The sequence below is a fragment of the Triturus cristatus genome, chromosome 3_1 (genome assembly GCF_964204655.1).
Source record: "Triturus cristatus chromosome 3_1, aTriCri1.1, whole genome shotgun sequence".
NCBI lineage: Eukaryota > Metazoa > Chordata > Amphibia > Caudata > Salamandridae > Triturus > Triturus cristatus.
The window spans coordinates 895,635,813-895,655,615 of NC_140583.1; the positions used below are offsets into that span (position 1 = coordinate 895,635,813).

The 19,803-nt window shown below is 40.0% G+C and overlaps 1 protein-coding gene across 4 annotated transcripts in view; it reads left to right on the forward strand.

Moving 5' to 3' along the window:
• COBLL1 (cordon-bleu WH2 repeat protein like 1) overlaps nt 1-17,709 on the forward strand; it is a 702,447-nt gene extending 684,738 nt beyond the window's left edge. For all 4 annotated transcript variants that reach the window (XM_085645409.1, XM_085645410.1, XM_085645411.1 and 1 more), the window contains one exon: nt 15,316-17,709. In XM_085645409.1, the coding sequence (XP_085501535.1) occupies nt 15,316-15,402 (87 nt within the window). In that variant the 3' untranslated portion in view covers nt 15,403-17,709. The remainder of the gene's footprint in view (nt 1-15,315) is intronic.
• Nucleotides 17,710-19,803: the final 2,094 nt, after the last annotated feature.

The following is a 19,803-nucleotide window of genomic DNA, read 5'->3' on the forward strand; positions in this document are numbered from 1 at the left end:
AGTCTCCAACGACTCCAAAAAGACTACAATTTATTTTAGGATTTTAAAATGTTGGCTGAACATACATTTTGGATTACACAGAACGAGTAAAACTGTTTTATGACTTGATAAGTCCAGACTTTTCAAGCACACATTGGACACTGGAACACACAAACATTTTGCGTTCCGTACAAGTTGATGTAATAGCTTCCAAACATTTACACACATGTGTAAACACCATACTTCTGGTGATCTGCGTACACCTGTATCACATGCAACAAAGATGATACAGTACCAATAGCATACAAATCACATTTATACACAAACGCTGAAATGCGTTTTGTACCTACTCAGAACATTTTCAGTGGTACAGACTGCTGTAGTGAGAGAGGGAGCACTAGCACAGGGTAAATGCATAATTTTTGTAACCCCGGTACCGACCTTAGACACCGTCTCCAAAGCAAGCGTTCCAAATGCCAAAACTATACATCCATGATGTATACAGTGGGCTAACTTTCTCACTGTAACACATGTAGACTACAGATTTGACTTTACATTACAAACACAAGCCTTTTTTCAGTTTGAACAAGAATATCCTCTCCTGATTGAAATAATGCCTCTAGATCAATACGAATACACCATTTACACTGATGGGTCTACCCAGCCTGCCATAGGGACAAAGCACCAATATTTGGCTGCATGCGCAATAGTAAAGGGGCTCATGCATGATGGAAAATTCCATCGTGGAAAAACACATGCACTCCCTTGGTGACTGCACAGCGCAACTGGCAGAACTCAAGGCTCTGATACTGGCACTGGAAAATACGGATCATGGATTCCCCACACTTATAGTGTGTAATTCATATTGTTGTGTCCAGTCATATAATGAATATCTTCACTACTGGGGCCAAAATGGATTTCGAGATTCTAAGGGTTGCACAATCAAGCATAAGATGCTTTGGGAACAAGTGGCATAGCTAAAAGATTGCTTGCCACAGGCTCAAGTAATACACACCTTGAGTCATTAACGTGTTGGCCTTCACATTGTTGGGAATTACATGGTTGATGAAGCCACTAAGGCAACATTTCATACTGCTGCAGTTGCTGCTTTCACTCGTTCTACTACGAGGATAGACATCAATGTGGCTGTCAAAGCTGCGTTCACTGACACACACCTGCTGAAAGGCGTTCCATTCAAGTACTATTACAAGTTGGGTGCATAGAACATACCATTTGCTCACATTCCAGGAGTGGGGGATAGAGTCATACCTAACACTGATCCCAGACTGGAGTTAATACTAGCTGCACATGAGGGTCTGGATTCAGCACACACACGTATTACTCTACAGTTTCGTTCTTGCAGCAGCGCTTTTGGTGGCCTGGCCTTACTAAACAGCCCAAGGACTTTGTCCTCAAATGTAACATCTACCATCAGATGAAGGGCTCCACCTCAGCACGTCTACCACAGACACCTCAATTGATTTCAAACAAGCCTCTCGCTTACGTCTACTTGCACCACTGCGGCCCCTTACAATCTGACAGGGCTTACAAGTACATCTTGGTGGCAGTGTATTCTTTCTCTAGATTTCTATTGGTATGGCACCAACAGTAGGCTGACGCCCGAACAGTTTACAAAGAGTCGTCTTCAGGACATGTGCAATTGGCACACTACATTCCGACTAGGGTCTGGTGTTTAGCTCTTGGGCTTACAAAGAGGCTATGAGAAGTTTGGGTGTGACCTTGCGATACTCCTCACCCTGTCATCTTGAGGGAAATTTGGTAGTCGAGAGGAAAGAACATGACTTAAACAGTCTTTAACAGCAAGGGTACTAGGCACAGGTCGCAGTTGGGTTCATCACCTATATGGGGTCCAGAGGGCAATTAATAATATGGAAAGAACAATCCTGTTCGGGGTGAGATTGTGGGTCCCAGACCTCGATAATGTTGGTAGAGTAGCAGCAGGCACACTGTTTTACATCAGTGAACGTTTGGCTATTTTCAAGGAACTTCATGAATTCAGAGAAGAACAAAGCAACGTCCCAAGTAAAACGCACTGCCACTGGTGAAGTGAAGGTTGTCCTGGCAAGTCCCGGTTGGGTCCCCAAGATTGGGGATCTGGTCAGGGAGACCAAAAAAGAGTTTGGCCGTCATACAGAGCGCCTGTACCTGTCCTGGCTTTTGAAGGTACCAGAACAGTACTTCTTCATCCCCTTGCCGGTTGATGAGACAAAAGGTTTGTCTTCATTGATTCGATCAAACCACATTATGTGGCAGATTCTCAACAGCAAGCCACTTGGGTTCCTGGGTAGTCATACTTCCCTCTTGCTACCACACAGGAGGTTCAGATGGAAGCTTTGTTAACTAAATATGTTTCTGCTCTTCAACAAGAAACAGTAAACAACAATGAAGTATACCTTGTCCCTGTTGCAACAACAGCCACTGTACAATCAAGTAGTATAGAAACGTAAATTTCAATTCAAAGACTCAATTCAAGACAATACGATCTATGTCAATATGCCACAGATTGAGTCATCTTCCGGTTCTACAAAACCTTCTGAGCTGCCAAAAATAGACCAAACAGCGTCTGGCTACTTTGTGGACTACGACGACGTCTCATTGGATTCAACCGAACCTTAGACACCGCTGCCGCCGCCTCTCCCTTTCAAGCTACATGCTTTCTATCTCTATCTGAAAAAGACATACGTTGTTACTCCATGGTTACACCTTTGGATTACAATTGGATTACTATTTATGGTTCTCTGGATTGGTTTGGTGACTGTCTTTTTCCTACTTCCGAATGACCATTATGTCCCAGAACTCTCTGCAGTACAACTGGTGAACTTTGTATTGAAACCACATGCATCATCGTAACGTGAACAAAGAGATCTGTCCCTGGTGAACATTACAGCGGTTCCAATTCTCGAAGGAATAGTGTGGGACAGGGTATCGTGTGATGTGTATGGCCCTACTGAACTTTTCCAAATTACGTATTTGTTTAGAATTTCTTTAAATTATATCATCGGTACTAGTACTATTTCTGATGATTGAGACGTTGATACAGTGCATTATTTGCTAAAGGACCTGGAGCAATCAACTGTATTTTCTTCTAACAAATTGTATGATGGTACATGTTATGTTATCAACATTATGGTCACCACTTTCTGCATAAAGCAAGCATCCCACTTGCCATTTACAATTACACCTAATGGGAACAATGCCCAACCCCACTAAAAGGTAGTTCAAAAACATTTGCACAAGCGTTTGCTTCTTTTTCTGGTTTTGACACATATGCTAACAAACGCCAAGCTGATATATTCTACAGGGTTTTGCATTTTTTAAACGACACAATAGATACAAAGTCTGTTTGAGAAACAAAAGAATGGCAGGTTCAAGGAGCTGAGGCATTGTTTAGAGTATGCCTAATACCACACCACATGAGTTTCCTGAGCAAAACTGTGCAACAATCATCATGTCTTGGAATAGCCAAGAAAAAAGACTTGAACACACCACAAATTCCCACATTTGCTCGTTTTGAAAACTGCCAGCACTTTGCACGCCATAGTGAGGATACACTAGATGTCATGCTACACAATAGCTTCTACAATGCATCAGACCCCAATTGAAAGGAATGGTTGGTTTGGCCTTTAAACACTAATAGGTTTCAGTCCCGATTCCTTGGTAAAGCCAAAGTGTTTAAGGTCAAAAGACCTGGCCAACGTTGTGTACAATCTGAACACTCGGGTAGTGACATCATACAGAGTTGGGAAGTTATGCCTTGATTGGCAAAAGACCTGAACAGTGTCAATGGATATATAAATTAGGCAACATAGTGTTATCTGCAATTGACATAATGCAGCAAGACCTGACTATTTTACAACATGGACAGTCACAACTTCGGTCCATTGTGTTATTAAGCTGGACGCTTCAAACGTTACGTTCTGGCCACGTGCTGTGGCTTATTTTAACACCTCCGATCTGTTTTCTTCACGCGATCTAACTGAAAGACAGATAATAATGGAACAGAGAGGTGCATGTTGCACATTGAAAACTAGAACGATTACCTTTCACCGTTGCAGAGACACCATCCATGAATTGGATAATCCATGGATATATTATGCTACCAGTCATAACATTCCAATTCCAATACTGTCTACAACATCACCAGATAGGTAGATAAGAAGCGTTAGGGGAAGGGTTTGTGCATGAATACTGGGAATTACCTTTCAAGTGTAAATACAGAAATGGGGACACAGAAGTTTTTCCCAGCGGTTCCGACTGAGAATGCTTTGAGCAGGTCCTTAGTATACAGGGGAAGTTTGCTTCACGGGGCTTGTAATGCGTTGGTTTCGAACTTGTCCTGTTATCTGAAGGGTTCTCTGGCCACTGTGATTCATCCGGTTTTAAAGCTACTCTCTAATGGGAGTTATTTGATGCTGAGCGATCAAGGATGCTGTGGAATGGAACCAGGCATCTCTTATCTGGTGACAGTTAATTCCATAGTTACTTGTTTCACACAAGTCCGTTTACACCTGCCCGCACAGTTAGGGAGGCAATGCTGTGGCCTTCGATAAATGTTTCAAACATAGGCTTGATTCTCTAAACAAAATAAAAGCCATGCTTTTTCAAAAGGATGTGGCCTTAACATCCACCAAAGACACATTTGTTTTCAAGGTTGGGAGGTCCTCGTCTGAAATACAGACTCTACTTCATACTAACATACCAATACATTTTGGGGTCCTGGGCCACCGTATCTTTAATATGTCTTATACAAAGGGAGTAGCACACTTTATAAATATGCATTGGTTAAGGATTGGTTAGCACCTTTCAGACAGTTTTCGGAGTAATTCCATCATTCATACACTCCGTGCTGGGAAGCGTTTTTTGAGGTCTTCCTCTTGTCCTGCTGGATGGGATTCTTATTTTCATTTTTTTACTCTGCAATGGATGTCCCGGTTCAAAACAGAATGGAGACAGCACTGCCTGTGCTGCAATGCTGTGAGCGCATGATACACTGCTTCGGCACACCTCAGCTTCAAGAACTGAATGAGCATTGCTTCTTATCATTCAGGCCTGAATGGCCTCACTCCATACAACCTGTAGTCCGCTGTCTGCTGTGCAGTCATGAATGTGTACCGGATTTCTGCCTCGGATCGCACTTGGTTGTGCCATTCGACATTGAGGTACTGATGGACCCTGTATAGTTGTCCCGAGCGTATTCCATTGCTTCTGAACGCATTCTTCGAGCCACCATGGGATGCTTTGGCTCCTAGTCAATTGTATACCGACTGTGCTGAATGCTTACAGGATGTAGTGCCTCCCTCGGCTGCTGCTGTGTTTACTGGATGGTTTCACTTTTGCTCTATAAACCTGCTTTGGGGTACGCCTCTGGGAACGTCTGTGGCTGTTGACAACAGCAATGTTGTGACTACCACTTGCAACACACAAACAATTGGCTCTTCCATTTGGTGGGAACAGTTTATTTGGCATGTCTTCAAAAAAATTTAACAATTGTTTTTCTGCTCTCTTCTTTTACTTCTAGGCACCTTGGCTTTCTGTATGCTTGGACTTTCAAACTGCATAATGGTTTTCTTTTTAAGAGTTTTTTGAGATTGCTTATAGGTGATTTCAGAGTGGTTTTAGATTTTATAGATTTTATAATGTTTTATGGCCTTCTGTTTTTAGATAGCTTTCAGGGCGACCCTTAGTATGAGGAGTGGATGTTATGTTCCAGAGTTAGGCCAATGTAGCAATGCTGCACATTTTCTTACATTGCCCTCTTTCTGCACAATAACATTTCATGATAACCCATTGCACATATTTGAGTGTGTGACAATGTTGGATTAGTTTCTCTGAAGCTGATTTTCTTACACATTTTGCTTCACACAATATTATCATGATGCTTTGAACACCAAGTACAAGGCTTTTGCACATGTTGCACAATGTTGTTCTATCGTCATTCACGGGGCAACAGGGCTATCTGCAAACCTACAACAATGCTAATCGTACAAGGATGCTTTTTATTATAAATAAATAAGCCTTTCTGAGTGTTAGCCAAAGGAGACACTTCTGCTGACATCGAGAGGTCCCGGCATGCTGATGCTTCGCCAGGCAGCTGCCTAACATCTCCGTGAGGGGTGTCCAGTTTGTGACCAAGACCAGGTTCTAAATTCTGTACTGCCAGGTAATGGGCTTGGATCCTACCGAGGGGGTATTCTTGGCTACACACTCTTCCACACCTTGTACTTTCAAACTGCATAGACACACATAGGGTAGGGATTAGATGAAGGAGTACACCTGATTACTCCCTTGTTTTATATGCCTGCGTATATACACTGTTCATAGCACCATGGTGGAACTGTACATGCTATTTACTATTTTAGTGCTTGTAATCACTAAGCTTGTGTCTACTGAGTATCACAGCACATGTACTCTATATAAGAATGACATGTGTTTAGTAAATATATTGAAGAGCTGTCCCATTGTGTATTCTCCATATACTTCTCTGAGAACAAGAGCACACGAGTGACTGAGCGAAAGTGTTCTAGATTTGTTACCATGATCCCTGAGGATTCAGGGTTGTCATGTTCAGTGGTTGCCAGAAACCATTCACTGCCTGTTTAGGTTAGGGGGGCTCATGGTGGCACTGAGCTAGCTGGTCTCTAGGCCAACATATACTAGGGGGTGTATAGAATCAGTCTAGACACTCCACCTAAAGTTTGTTGCCAACAAACGTGCAGGGCCTACGGATTAGTGGGAACTACACAACATAGTAGAGGAGCTTTTGGCATGCTCTGATAGAGCTTCGCATTGCTGTTTTACCTCATGCGTCAGATGTGTTTGTTGCACGTTAGCCAGCATCTAGTAAGTTGTCCAAAATTGGCTCTTTAATGGCTGGAAAGCATGAAGGTAAACATATTCCTTCCAATTTTATAGTACTTAATTCACTTTGTTTTAAATACAAACTGTCATCATCCGGAAGAGGCTGGGCTGGGCCCCCCCCTAACTTTCAGTCTGACCTGGTACCACTCTCTGTAAGAAGAGTTGTTTTATCAATCCCAAGGAATACACTGAGATCGGCCATGGCCAGAAGGAAGACAAAAACAATAGAGCCAGGAGAAGGGATAACTAATACTCTGGACTCGTTCCTGACAAGAGCAGAGAATGTGCTCTCAAAAGAGATAGAGCTTACGGAGCGCCACCTCTCTTTAGAAAAGTTAAGAACCGCCATGATAACGAATGAATAAGCTACTTCATCGCCTTTGCCAAATGGTAACACAACTATTGCCCCAATACCTTGGCCTCATCAGGCTCTGCTAAAATCTGCGCCATGAATCCGTCGCTAGAGTCAGAGCGGCCAAATAAAAGGAAGCGTGGATGGACTAGAAAAAACGAATCCTGGCTAAACCTGCTCAAATTACTAACTCTGTGAGCCCTAATGGATATAATAGTTCGGGAATCACAGCTAGACTAATTAAAATAGAAGAGACTTTAACGTTGCACACTAAGAGTGACACTGTAACTGGTCCAGGGGAAGGGTTTCCGGGCACATACACGCAAACTTAAGCTCCCATTCCCCTCTCGCTACACTCTGTAGCCTCCGTCTCAACGTCTCAAGCAATTCAATGACCTTCTGTGACTGTAACCCGAGTTGAATACTGGAATGCTCAATAAACAGATATAGCAACAGAGGGAATAGTCACTACTAACTCCTTACTCTCCCTACCATCTAACCCATCAACATTTAATCATACATCTGTAATGGGAGAAGGGTGTCGTTAGAGTAAACAGGGACGGGTAAGTATGGATGGTACCCTCACTGGAAATAACGAATTGGGAGACGTTGGTACCATCCTTGAACATGGGCATATGAATCCTCACCGAATCCCCCCACCCAAATATGGAGTGATTTTATACCTCCCCTCGGCTGCATGCCCCTTTGTAGTCATCCTAGCAAGTATCCCGATTTTGAAATTTAACCAACCAGAAACAACAAAGCATTTGATGCATAAGTTCTTACTTTGGGTCTCTAGATTCTATACTGGTGGGATTAATATCTACCAACATCTAATTATGGCAAGAAGGGTAAAGAGGGTGGGGGCCTCAAGGAAAACAATAGGAGGGGACTGTATTGTTATAAACTTCAACAACAAGTATTTAGTGGGTGAATTATTGCGGGTACTGGCCAACATTCCATCATTAGACACCGAGATCTTCGCGTTGCCGTTAGGCTTTTTCTATAAACCTTGTTTCATTATCACACCTGCATATCCTAAAGCAATCTCTCTTAATCTCCCCTTTAATCCCGTTTGTCCTGCGTGCAACATCAGTGCCTTCCCAAAACACTCTTTTTTTTCAAATGAACCCTGCGCTACCACTCAGTAATAGATTTGCATCATTGCGAGACATGGAAGTGTGTGTTTGGCAAAAAAATTCCCCAAAAAACCCGCTTGAGGTAGTCAACCCAATCATTGAGGCAAATGTAGAAGATGACACAGACTCCCTAAAAATTATGTCTTGGACCATAGCGGGCTATAACCAGAAAAGGGCTAATCCTGACTGGTTAGCACTGGTGATACAGAATGATATTTTATGTTTCCAAGAAACATGGGAAATTGATGATATCTATATAGATGGGCACTCTTCCTACCAGACTCATGAAGTGCCCTCTGCTGCTGGTCGACATACCGGGTGATTAATAACTTAAGTATCCAATGTAGTGGGCCTTAAGATAAAAAAGTTTGCAGCTACCTGTGGGAGGGATGAGCGGAAACCACACCACGTTATGCATGGAAAGGGGTCAGTGCCTAATTAATGTGGCCCGGGCTTAACAATCCATTCCACCCCCCCCTCTCTTTGGTAGGTAAAACCCAATTCGAGTCACTCAAAAGATTCGAGAGAGTATCACCAGTGACAAGTAGTACCCCAAGACTTTGGTAAACAGTAAAGAAAAAATAATGGTAGAAACCAAAATAGTGGTAGAAACCACAAAATGTACCACATAAAGAAATAACATTAGGAGACCTACTTTGGTGCAGTATAACCGCCCCTGAACCTCCTCCCCGTAACTTAATAAACCCTCCCCTCATAGTGCGGTGCCCTCACTTCGCCCGGGTCACTCACCGTCCTAGCCGCAGCTCTCCTGAGCTACGGCGGCGTTTTCACACTTCCTGGGGAGGGGGAATCCACCACTCCTCACTCCACTCCTCTCCGTAATCCTCATTCTTGATTCCTTCATCGTCCCATTTTCTCGGCGTTTCTTCCAGCTTCCCTCCTCCGGCGTCCTGCTGCTCCACCTCGCTGTGTCCTCCGGTTTCTTCCTCGTTGAACTCCGCCTCGTCTTCCGTCTCCGCCTTTTCCTCCTTGGTTCCCCTTCCTGATTCGTCCTTCTCACTAAAGCCATCTCCATCTTTCTGCAAGGAAGAGATCGGGTGTAACTGATTAACCCTTTCCGTCCCCTGGCTTTCCAATGTCGGCTTTCTCTTCGGTTTCCAGGACAGTTAACGGGGGTTCAGGGTCCTCCTCACAGTACTTAATCTCATTACCATTTATTAATATGTGAGGCTTATAAAGCGCAAGACTGGATTATTATTAATTTTTATAATATTATTTTTGGTATTAACATGGCGACAGTACTAGATCCCCTGGAAAGGGATATTAACCTGCTCATAAATTCTCATTAAAAAAAAATCTCGATGTAGTCTGGATGGGTGTCTTTAATTCCCATAATTGCAGGAGGATGGCTACCTTTGTCTGTGATATGATTGATAAAAATAGGGCGTGCCCCCCCCCCCCCTCATTTTCAGCATAATGACTATGGACATAGTCTGAATAGACTGCTGTTAACTCTTAACCTTGAAATAATCAGACCCTGTAACGATAGTTAAGGCCAGTTAGATCCTACATTTTCTTCTGGGTCTTACTTCTCAGTACTCGATTATATACTGGTCTCTGAATTGATTAGAGTGTACTTTTCCCACATAAAAACAACTTTTAATGCCTTTAGTGACCACTTCAATTACCTGCTATATGCAGTGCAGCCAAAGACCGAAACCCGCTCTGAACCCTTTACTTAGGCTTGTCATTGGAAAGAAAAATGTTGACATTTTAAAATGGGAATAAGTTAATACCCAAAAATTAATTGGGGCTGTCGTGCTCCAAGTGAGACAGGACATCAATAAGTGTTTAGGCTTAAATCTGACTGATATTTTAGTAGAAATTAAAGAGAACCTACTTTGACCAAAAATGCATAGCAAACAAAAGGAGGTACGGTGGTTTGATGACGCTTGTTCCAAAGCCTTAAGATAACTCCATGTGGCTTTACAATCCATCCCACGAGATACCAGTTTGGTGAGATCTCTCCCCCAAAGATATAAATCTGCGAGACTGGCAAGATTGAGGGTACTGAAAGAGGAGTCATGGGAGAAATTACAAAGTGCAGTAGTAATGCGTGATAGCAAAGGCTTTTGGACCACAGTTAATGCTCCCTTTTTAAAAGATGACACATGTCAATTTAGATACGCATGTCATGGCGGATGCCTGGGTGGCCCAATTTAAAGCAATATTTGGGAAATCTGGAGAGGCACCCATTCCGCCCACAGATTTACCGGTGTCTTCCTTACGATGCCTCCCACCATTCACTCCGGAAGACATGAAATATGCCCTGAAACAGTGCAGTAGATTAAAAGCACCTGGACCAGATGGTGTCCCCATAGATTTTTTCTTTGATATTCAGGAACTTTGGGCCCCACTTCTTAATAACGTTTTTAATGTATTAACACAGATGGGTGTATTACCCTCTTGGAAAAAGACAGCCCTAATACCAATTTTTTAAAAAGGGGATAAGGCCAACCCAAAAAACTACAAACCGATCTCCTTATTGGATACCACGGACAAATTAATGGGCCAGTTACTTTTAAACTGGTGGAATGGGCCACTGAAAAGGAGATTTATAATCCCCTAGCAATACGGATTCAGAAAAGGAAAGAAGACAATCGATCAGTGTTTAAATCTAAATTTGATTATTGTTAAATACACGATTGCTAAGGTCGGCCACTTGTACATGGCCTTTATGGACCAGTCGGCTGCGTTCAATTGTGTAGTCCATTCTAAGCGGTGGAGAATCATGGAAGAAATGGGACCCGACATTACGATTGTTAATTTTATCCATGGGATGTACACTGATGGTACAGCCTGCATCAGGTATGGCATAGAGGGCGACTGTACGAGACATTTTAACATCACCTGTGGAGTGAGACAGGGATGCGTCCTCGCTCCTTTCCTATTTGCTTTATATACTAATGCTATGGAGATGGCCATGGAGGGATCTAAGAACGTTCCCTCTGTTAGTGCAACTCTTATTCTTATCCTGCTCTATGCAGACGATGAGGTGCTGCTGGCACGTACCCCCAATGTACCGGGAGTACACAAATATTATGGGGAACCTGGCCCTGAAACTTAATGATTTAAAGTCCTTTGTTCTTGTGGCAGGCAAAAAGCTTAAGAAATACCCTAAAATACTTATAGAAGGGCGTAAGCTTGAGGTCATGGACACTTTAAACTACCTGGGGTCATATTTGACAGGGAGAGTAACTGGCGAAGCATGGTGATCAATAGAGGCTTCCATATGGAAAAGACTATTGGAGGACTCTTTAGTTTTGTAAAAATAACTTGGATCGAAACCGATTGACACTATAAATAATATCTATCAGGCAAAGGTTGTGTCAGTTGCAACATACGGGGCAGCTGTATGGGGTCTGACTGAGACTAGGTTCTCTTCCGCAAACCTGCTCTTCTTATAATTACCACCTCGACTTTAACCTTCCCTACATTACGGTCAGATCCGTTTTGCACCCATTTTGTTGTGGCACTCAATCTGGAAAAAAGAAACACTCAATTTAACTAGGGACATTGTACAAAACAGCCTGAAATTAGATGGGGCACCCAAAATACGCTGGTTAAAATATATTTAGTCCAATCTGGAAGCAATTACCCTCGGAAAACAGTTTAAAGACCCGAAATCATGCAGGCCTTTTACAAGAACAGAACTGAAAAATAGATTATTGGATAGATTCATCAGAGATAGATGTGAGAGGAATCGCAACAACTTTATGGTTAAGCAATACCTCCTAACACCAGGTATAGATAACCCTGTGTCTTCATATTTAACATTAGTTTCTAATCTTCAACACAGATATGTACTGTTGCGATTCCGGCTGCACTATATCCGGAGAGGGCTAAGGTTACCCTGCCAATACACATTCTATCAATGCACTGCACTTTGCCCATGTGACGGACAATCCTCTCAAAATGACTTGCATTTTTTTTTTGTGATTTATATGCGGATGAAAGGAAAAGATATTTTACCGCTCATACGAAAATATAATTTGAGTCAATGTCGTCCAGCGTTATATTATCTCCAACTACTGTCACACCCTTTTGTCTATTATGTAGCCTTGTTTCTTCCATCTGCCTTAAGAAGGAAATTAACTCTATTAGGATGAACGCATGCACATATAGAAAGGAGTAATGTAAATGAATTCATGTTTTAGTGATAAGATTTATTTTAACTTTTGTACGATTTTAACAGTTTTATGCATTTCTATGTGTTCTGGCATTTTTAATGATTTACATTGTTATTGATGGATTGTTTTAGAATACTTTTTATGCCATAAGCAGTGGGGAATTAAAGTTATTCTGATGAGATGTAATACCGTGGACAGTGCCTCTGGCTGTGGAGAGGACAACATAACTTTGCGCCATATGGTGGTTCTCGCTCAAGAATTACCAAATCATTTTCACTTTGATTCCGTTTGGGTCAGTTTTGGTTTATTCTCAAACTTTGTATCCGTTGACATGATTTCTGGGTAGAGTGTTACCGAGAAGCCTGTGACTCAAGGTCTTCATCAATGCTGAAAGTTGGAAGAGCCTAAAATGTAACTGTATTTTTGTTTACATATGTGAAAAATAAGAAAATAAATACGCAGAGCCAATAATTGGAGAAATACAATAACACTTTGTGCTGTGACAGCTTAGAACACTGTTGTTGATGAGAAAGTGAATGGGGTCAGAGAAACAGCTTGAGTTTCTGACCGTTTTATAACTTGATTACTGTTGATGGAAGAGCTGATAGTTACAGTCAGTATCATGTAGGAGACGATCGATTGGTATCAATGCACAGATATGGCTTGGTCTGTATATTCCATAGAATTGAAAGTTACAATAAAATGTTTTAACCATCTGCATTGGTTCAATGATAGTCTTAATGATAGATTATAATATGTACAGGTCAGACAACTGTTTTTGGTACTAACTTGAAATGTGGCTTTTTCAGTACAGTGAAGTACTTTTTCGTTGGTTCGTGCTTTGGGGAGAAAAATAAGTATACTCTTCACATGCTCCAACAGATCAAATGACTTGAGTGTCAATGGAGGAGTGACTTTTTATTTATTCATTATTCTAGTAATTTGGAGGTGAAATATTATGAATAGTATGTGTCCCTGTGCTCCTTCTAATGCTAGGGTGTTTCTTTGCAGCTGGTGCATAGTCAAAAGTTTGTGTTTAGTACAATTTGAGTTTTGTTTAGTGTAATTTGAGTTTTCTTCTAGCCCATTGTAATTTGTGGTTTACAAGTGAGGCTGCCTTTAATTTTGAGGGAGAGCTTCGGAAAGTTTATTTTGGATGAGGATGCGATGGTGTTAAATGGGACCAGCAAATCGATTTTTAGAAGTCATTGAAATGCCAGTGGTGTTATCCATATGATCAATAGTGAATGAAAGGAAAGGCTGTTTGCAGAGGCTAATTTTTCTATCTACTACGACACATTTTTGGAGTTTCAATAGATTTAAAGGAATTACAAGGTGTTGTGCTACAAGGAGAAACAGAGGATCAGTGATAGGTGTTTGGATTTGTCAGTGTAAATGTGATAGGATTGTATCCAGAGTACGGGCACCCACAAACGGACTTGTCCGGCTATGTAATCCTTAGATATTTTGGATTAAAATGTAATTTATTAATGGGAGTTGTGGATAATGTACCAATTATTTTATTTAACTATTTAATAAGTTCAAGTATTTCTTAAGAAATTAACATTTAATTTCAATGTTCCTGAAAGTGGAAGCATCCAAGAGAAATGGTAATTTATGGTCCAACACTGGGAAATTGTAGAAAAGGGGTTCAAAGAAAGTGAAAGAAGAAAATGAACTAGAGTGTCTCTTCAGAATATTTCTTCATGTTATAGCAGATCATCTCCATAACCAATACCAAATTAATTGAACAAGGATATCTCTACCATCATTCAGTTACCATGATACAAAATAGATCCAGGTGCTTATCTGAAGTAAGTTTGCAGATCAAAGTAGCATGTTTCTTTGCAGAATATCCTTCAATTAATACTTTTCTAGTACAGCTCATTGAGTTTCAGCAGGTGGTAAAAGGCTTTGGATGTATAAGACAGAAGGAATAGTTGTAACCCATGCTAACACGTTTTAACTATATGACAGATTGTGGATTTTTGCTGCCATAAAATCAGAACATCACTTTCTTCATGAAGAGTGGATTTAAGCTTGAAGGGACACTAGCTAATATCTGGAAATTTGTATCACCTTGCTCCTCCTATCTTGCTGTTCACATTACGTGACCAGAGAGATTAATGGAGCTGCTTCTCAATAAATCCAGGGGGATATATGTAACTGGTACTGTAGAATGAAACTGTTACTGTAGATTGAAACTGCTATGTCAGCCCTTCCATTTAAAACTATTTAACCATCCTCCACAACCCATTGAGTTGGGAGCAACTAGCATTGGCAATTGGAAATTGGCACAGCTGATGTAGGTTTTTTTTTTATTCTACCATTTTAATGGTATATTTGTGAATATGTTTGTATTCACAACAGTACTCAAACAATGTGATCACATTCCTTGTTGTTTCTTTACTGAGTTCTTACAAATCTGTTTACATTATTATTTGCATCTGAGTCTGCATGTTTCGGCTTTGATTTGATTTGTTGATGCAGCCTTTTTCTATAGCATATGTTCAGAATTCTGACCATTTTATTTTTTAGATGCAGGATTTATCATGGTATAGGAAGAGCAAAGTAATTCAGATCAACGATGTGAACTAAATCAATAAGTGTAAAATATGCAATTTTTAGTATATGAAATCTCCTTTCTATTCTTCAACTACATCTGTATACTTCTAATCTTCTACTTAATTTGTTTTGCCATCGCACCAATACGCTGTTGAAAGAGAAAGTTGAAAGGGATGGTGATAAGGAAGAGAAACTGTACACCAATGATAATATACAACTATTATTTATGTGCCATTTTATATTTTCTTAGGTCACTGTGCGCTCAAACACTATATCAATAAATGGAAGATCAGGATGGAGCCATCCAGTTCCTGCAGATGTACCTTACAAGCAGTAGCAGATCAATTGGATACTTCACATATTTCCAATTCCAGTACTAAGGACAAACTAAAATTAACTTTAAAAAAGATTTGATTTATATTGTTATATACATACTTTATTTGTAAAAATAATATAATTTCCTTGCTGGCTGTATTTCTTTTGGGTATATTAAAGTATAAATAATTTATAGTTATATTTTTTCTTGATTTCACAGAAGCTGGGACTATGCTTCAATGCAATATAACAAATATTTTTATTTTGGTGATGAAAGTGAATATAATATTTTAGACTTCATGGTAAGGGATCATGGATAACTGTATATGTAGAAATAGGCTGCAAAATTATGTAGACATTTTTTAGTTGCAAAGATATTTCAATATAAAATTGAATATGTTTTCTTGTCTTTTTAGAGGTAGTTAAAACTGTCACTAGTTGCCTTAATGTTACAATGTTAAGTTAAGAGAATTAGCACAAGGTGAAAATTAATTATATTTATTATGAATGCTCAGGCAGGTTTTGATGTTAGATGTGTGTTTGTTTTTATACAAGAATGAACATGGAAAACATCCCCCACAACAGAGGTGCTTGGTCCATAATTTGGACTTCTTCAGCATTCCTTAACTCTTTGTTCCTGTTAATTTTGTCATTCATAATACTAAAACATTATGTACTCAGTCTGCTCACCTTTAAGGCAGTTATTCCACAAAGTACAATCCTCCCACAATGTAATCACAGGCCCCAGTGCCACAACTCTCATTCCTGCTCCAAAGCTTTAAAACATATTCCTCACCAGTGCTCAAAACATACATTTCTACACCAGTGCTCAGAACACACATTCTGTCACTAGTGCTAAAGTACACATTCTTGCTCCATTGCTCCAAAGCACATTTCCACCCAATTTTCCACCGCACACCTTTCTGCCCCACAAAAAGAAATGGAAGCATTAAAGGGCGGTTTCTATACTTTTTCTTTGTTTTCAATTGTCGTTTTCCCTTTACACGCTCCTCTTTGCCTCATTTTATTCATTCTTTTGTACCCACTGACCTTAGCACTTACTGGTCAAGAAGAGTCCTGCCACTCCCTCCCTCCATCAAGCAATGGTTGGGATCTGTACCTAAAGTAATACACTGTTTAACATTATGTTTCTACGTTCATCTTATTCCAGAAGTGCTGTCAAGTCTTCATTCCTCGGTCCCTATTGTTGCCAATGTAACAAACTTTATTTGTTTGCGAAGAAGGCCCAGTATCCTCTGACGCCATTGGTTAGGCTTGAAACTTGATTTGATTGCTGTAATTGAATTTATTTTTTGATAATGTTAATTTCAGTTGTAGCAATTAACATGACCAAAGTATTTACATCTAACAAGGGCGTTGAATAATTATTTTGTAATGTGTAACCATTGGAATCTTTGTTATGATTTGACCAGTCGTACTGTAAGTGTCCTTTTATTCGTCTGTCATTGAATTATGTGTTAACGAAAGAAGTTTTGATAAAGACTGCCAATAACTGCAGTTTATTTGAAAATATTAATGATTCAGAGGAAAGATTTTAAGCGGCTAATGTCAGTCAGTAGATTCATTTCAGTGTATATATGTATTTGAGAGCTGCACAGAATGCCAAACACTAAGTTATGATGTAAAATCTTAAGTAATTACATGTTTCAAAGTCAAGCTAATCAAAAACTGATAAACATATATCAAATTGAAGTCTTAAAAGTTTTACCTACTTTAGAGGTTGCCATGTGCCTTAGTAATCATACATATCCAGTATTAACCAGTTGGTTCCGGCCAAGTGATGGAGGACCCACAGTTATAAAAGGGACGTACCTGGCACTGCACAAATATTCAATTGATAATCTAGGTATTGTTTGTCATGCAGCAACTGCTGATAAAGCAGTTGCGTCCTTTTTGGATAGAACTGTTTTGATAATCAGAATCATTCTTCATTCAATGTTTGTTTTAGTAGAGAAGTATTGTTGGCACTTTACTATTCAAAATGTTTTTTGTAAGCATAAGACAAAAAGCTTATGTTGCCATTTCGAACAGCATCATAGATTTACCTTTATCTTACACTGTTGTATTCAGGTAAACATAGAATTGTCTTAAAAATGAAACTGTGCTCAATAGAGTAACTTTCCTGCTTGCTTCCAAAATCTGTACAAGGAGGTGTCAAGGAAGCAATAGATGTTTTGATGAAAAATAATCAACATTTCATAACAGTAGGAAGTGTGCCAGATGCTCTTTTTCATATCTACTGTATAATTATGTTACTGAAATAAAATGTTGAAAATACACTGTTATTAAAAAAAACCTCTGGAATATATTTCAGAAAAGACATTTATTTTCAACATCAGTTCACTGATGTAGATAACTATTACATGTTACACTGCGAGTTATGTTTCTTGATACCGCCTCTTCTATTTTGTTTTGTCCCTGATCCTCTTTGGAGCTTTGCCACCTCACTGAATCTTTGAATTCCACCTCATCTGACCAATCTTTTTTGGGTTGTACTGCAAGCAGAATAAAGTAACTGGATTGTTTTTGTAGTTGATTATCTAGTTCCCCTAAAAGAAAACCTATAGTGAGACTATGTCCTTTTGCTCTTTGAAATAGCCCTGAACTTGCTTTGCTAAACTAATTGTGAAGGCCTAGAGATGGTCTGGATTTGTACTTATTAATCTGATGATAAATTGCATTATATTGCAGCAATTAAAATCTCTACGAAGCAGATACATTTGCCTCATTCAAAATAGTACGCTTAAGTAATTACTACTTCTTTCAGCTCTTCTAGGGATATGATTTCCAACGTCAAAGAACTGTGGGTAAAGTGTGGGTTCGCACACCTGTTTGCGAATGCAAAAAGGCTCTTTCGGATGTAGAAAGCCCTATTTGCGTTTCGGTAAGCTGTTACCGAATTGCAAATTGGCTTTGTGATTCGTTATTAGGAAGGGGCGTGTTTAGGATGTTCCTTCCTAATACCGAATCGCAATGGTATGTGTGAATGTTTCGCGACCGAAATGCGGTTGTAAAACATTTGTAATATATCCGCAATTTTGAATTGGTGGTAACCCATTCACAAATGGGAATGGGTCCCTATGGGACCCCTTCCCCTTTGTGAATGCTCATAAAATATTTTTTTATAGCGGGCTTTGATTCCAACGACCGCTGCCTACTCTTAAAAAATTAAAAGATAACTTTTCGTTTTATTTTTTAAACTCATCCCATTTTCTTTTAAGGAAAACGGGCTGCATTTATGAAAAAAAATAGTGTTTTATTTAAAAGCAATCGCAGACATGGTGGTCTGCTGACCTCAGCAGTCTGCTATCCCTGTGATTTTAGCGATTCCCAATGGGTCAGAAACCGAGACCTACCTCATTAATATTCATAAGGTAGGTCTATTTGCGACTCACTGGGAATCGCAAAGGAAACTCAAAAGAGTTTCATACATTTGAAATACTGATTTCCTAATTGTTATTCACAGGAAATCGCAAATTGGAACTCGCTATTTTAAAGTTTCATACATGTGGCCTGACGTCCTGCTTGCAGACCCTTATATTGCAACTGTCTGTCAGTCTGGCTCTCCAGATAAACCAAACACCTAAGCTCTATCTGCTTCCAAATGGAAATTACACAAAAAATGTTTTTAAGGCAATCCCAATTTTACCCTATGGGAAAGATGGGCTTTGCAGTAGTGAAAAATGAGTGAGTATTTCACTACCAGATGATATCACGAAGAACTGTGATTCAAGCACTGATTCTTTCCTGCCTTGATTATGGTAACTCACTTTGCTTGGCAGTCCAATGTTGTTCTCCCAGTCATTCAGAATGCTGCAGCTCGAATACTGCTAGGCATTCCCAAAACGCAGTTATCTCTTCATTTAGCTACCCATAAGTTGCAGAGTACAATACAAGGCACTCTGTATTACTCATCGGGCAAACCACATAGGAGGCCTACATGTGCTTGTTCCAAAGCTAATCACCTACCACCGTGCCAACAGGGCTCTTGGGTCCAACAATCTTGATATTCTTGCTGTACCCGAGTTAAGAAAGCTTAGTGGAGGTCTCTCCTTCACATTTCCTGCAACTAAACTCTGGAACTCTCTGCCTATCAGCCTAATAATGGATGACAATTTCATGAGTTTTAAAAGGAAACTAAAAACTTACCTTTTCCCTTAATCACTTTAAATATCCTCACTGTAGCTAGATCTGACAGCACTGGGATTCCCATTGTCGGGTAGCCATACGCTTTATAAAACAAGTGAATAGAATAGGACATGTAAAACTTAAAATTACATGTAATGTATTTTAAATATGCTGCACCCTGCCCATGGGGCTACCTGTGGCATAACTTAGGGGTGACTTACATATAATAAAATGGGAGGTTTGGGCCTGGCAAGTAGGTTAGCTTAATATGAAT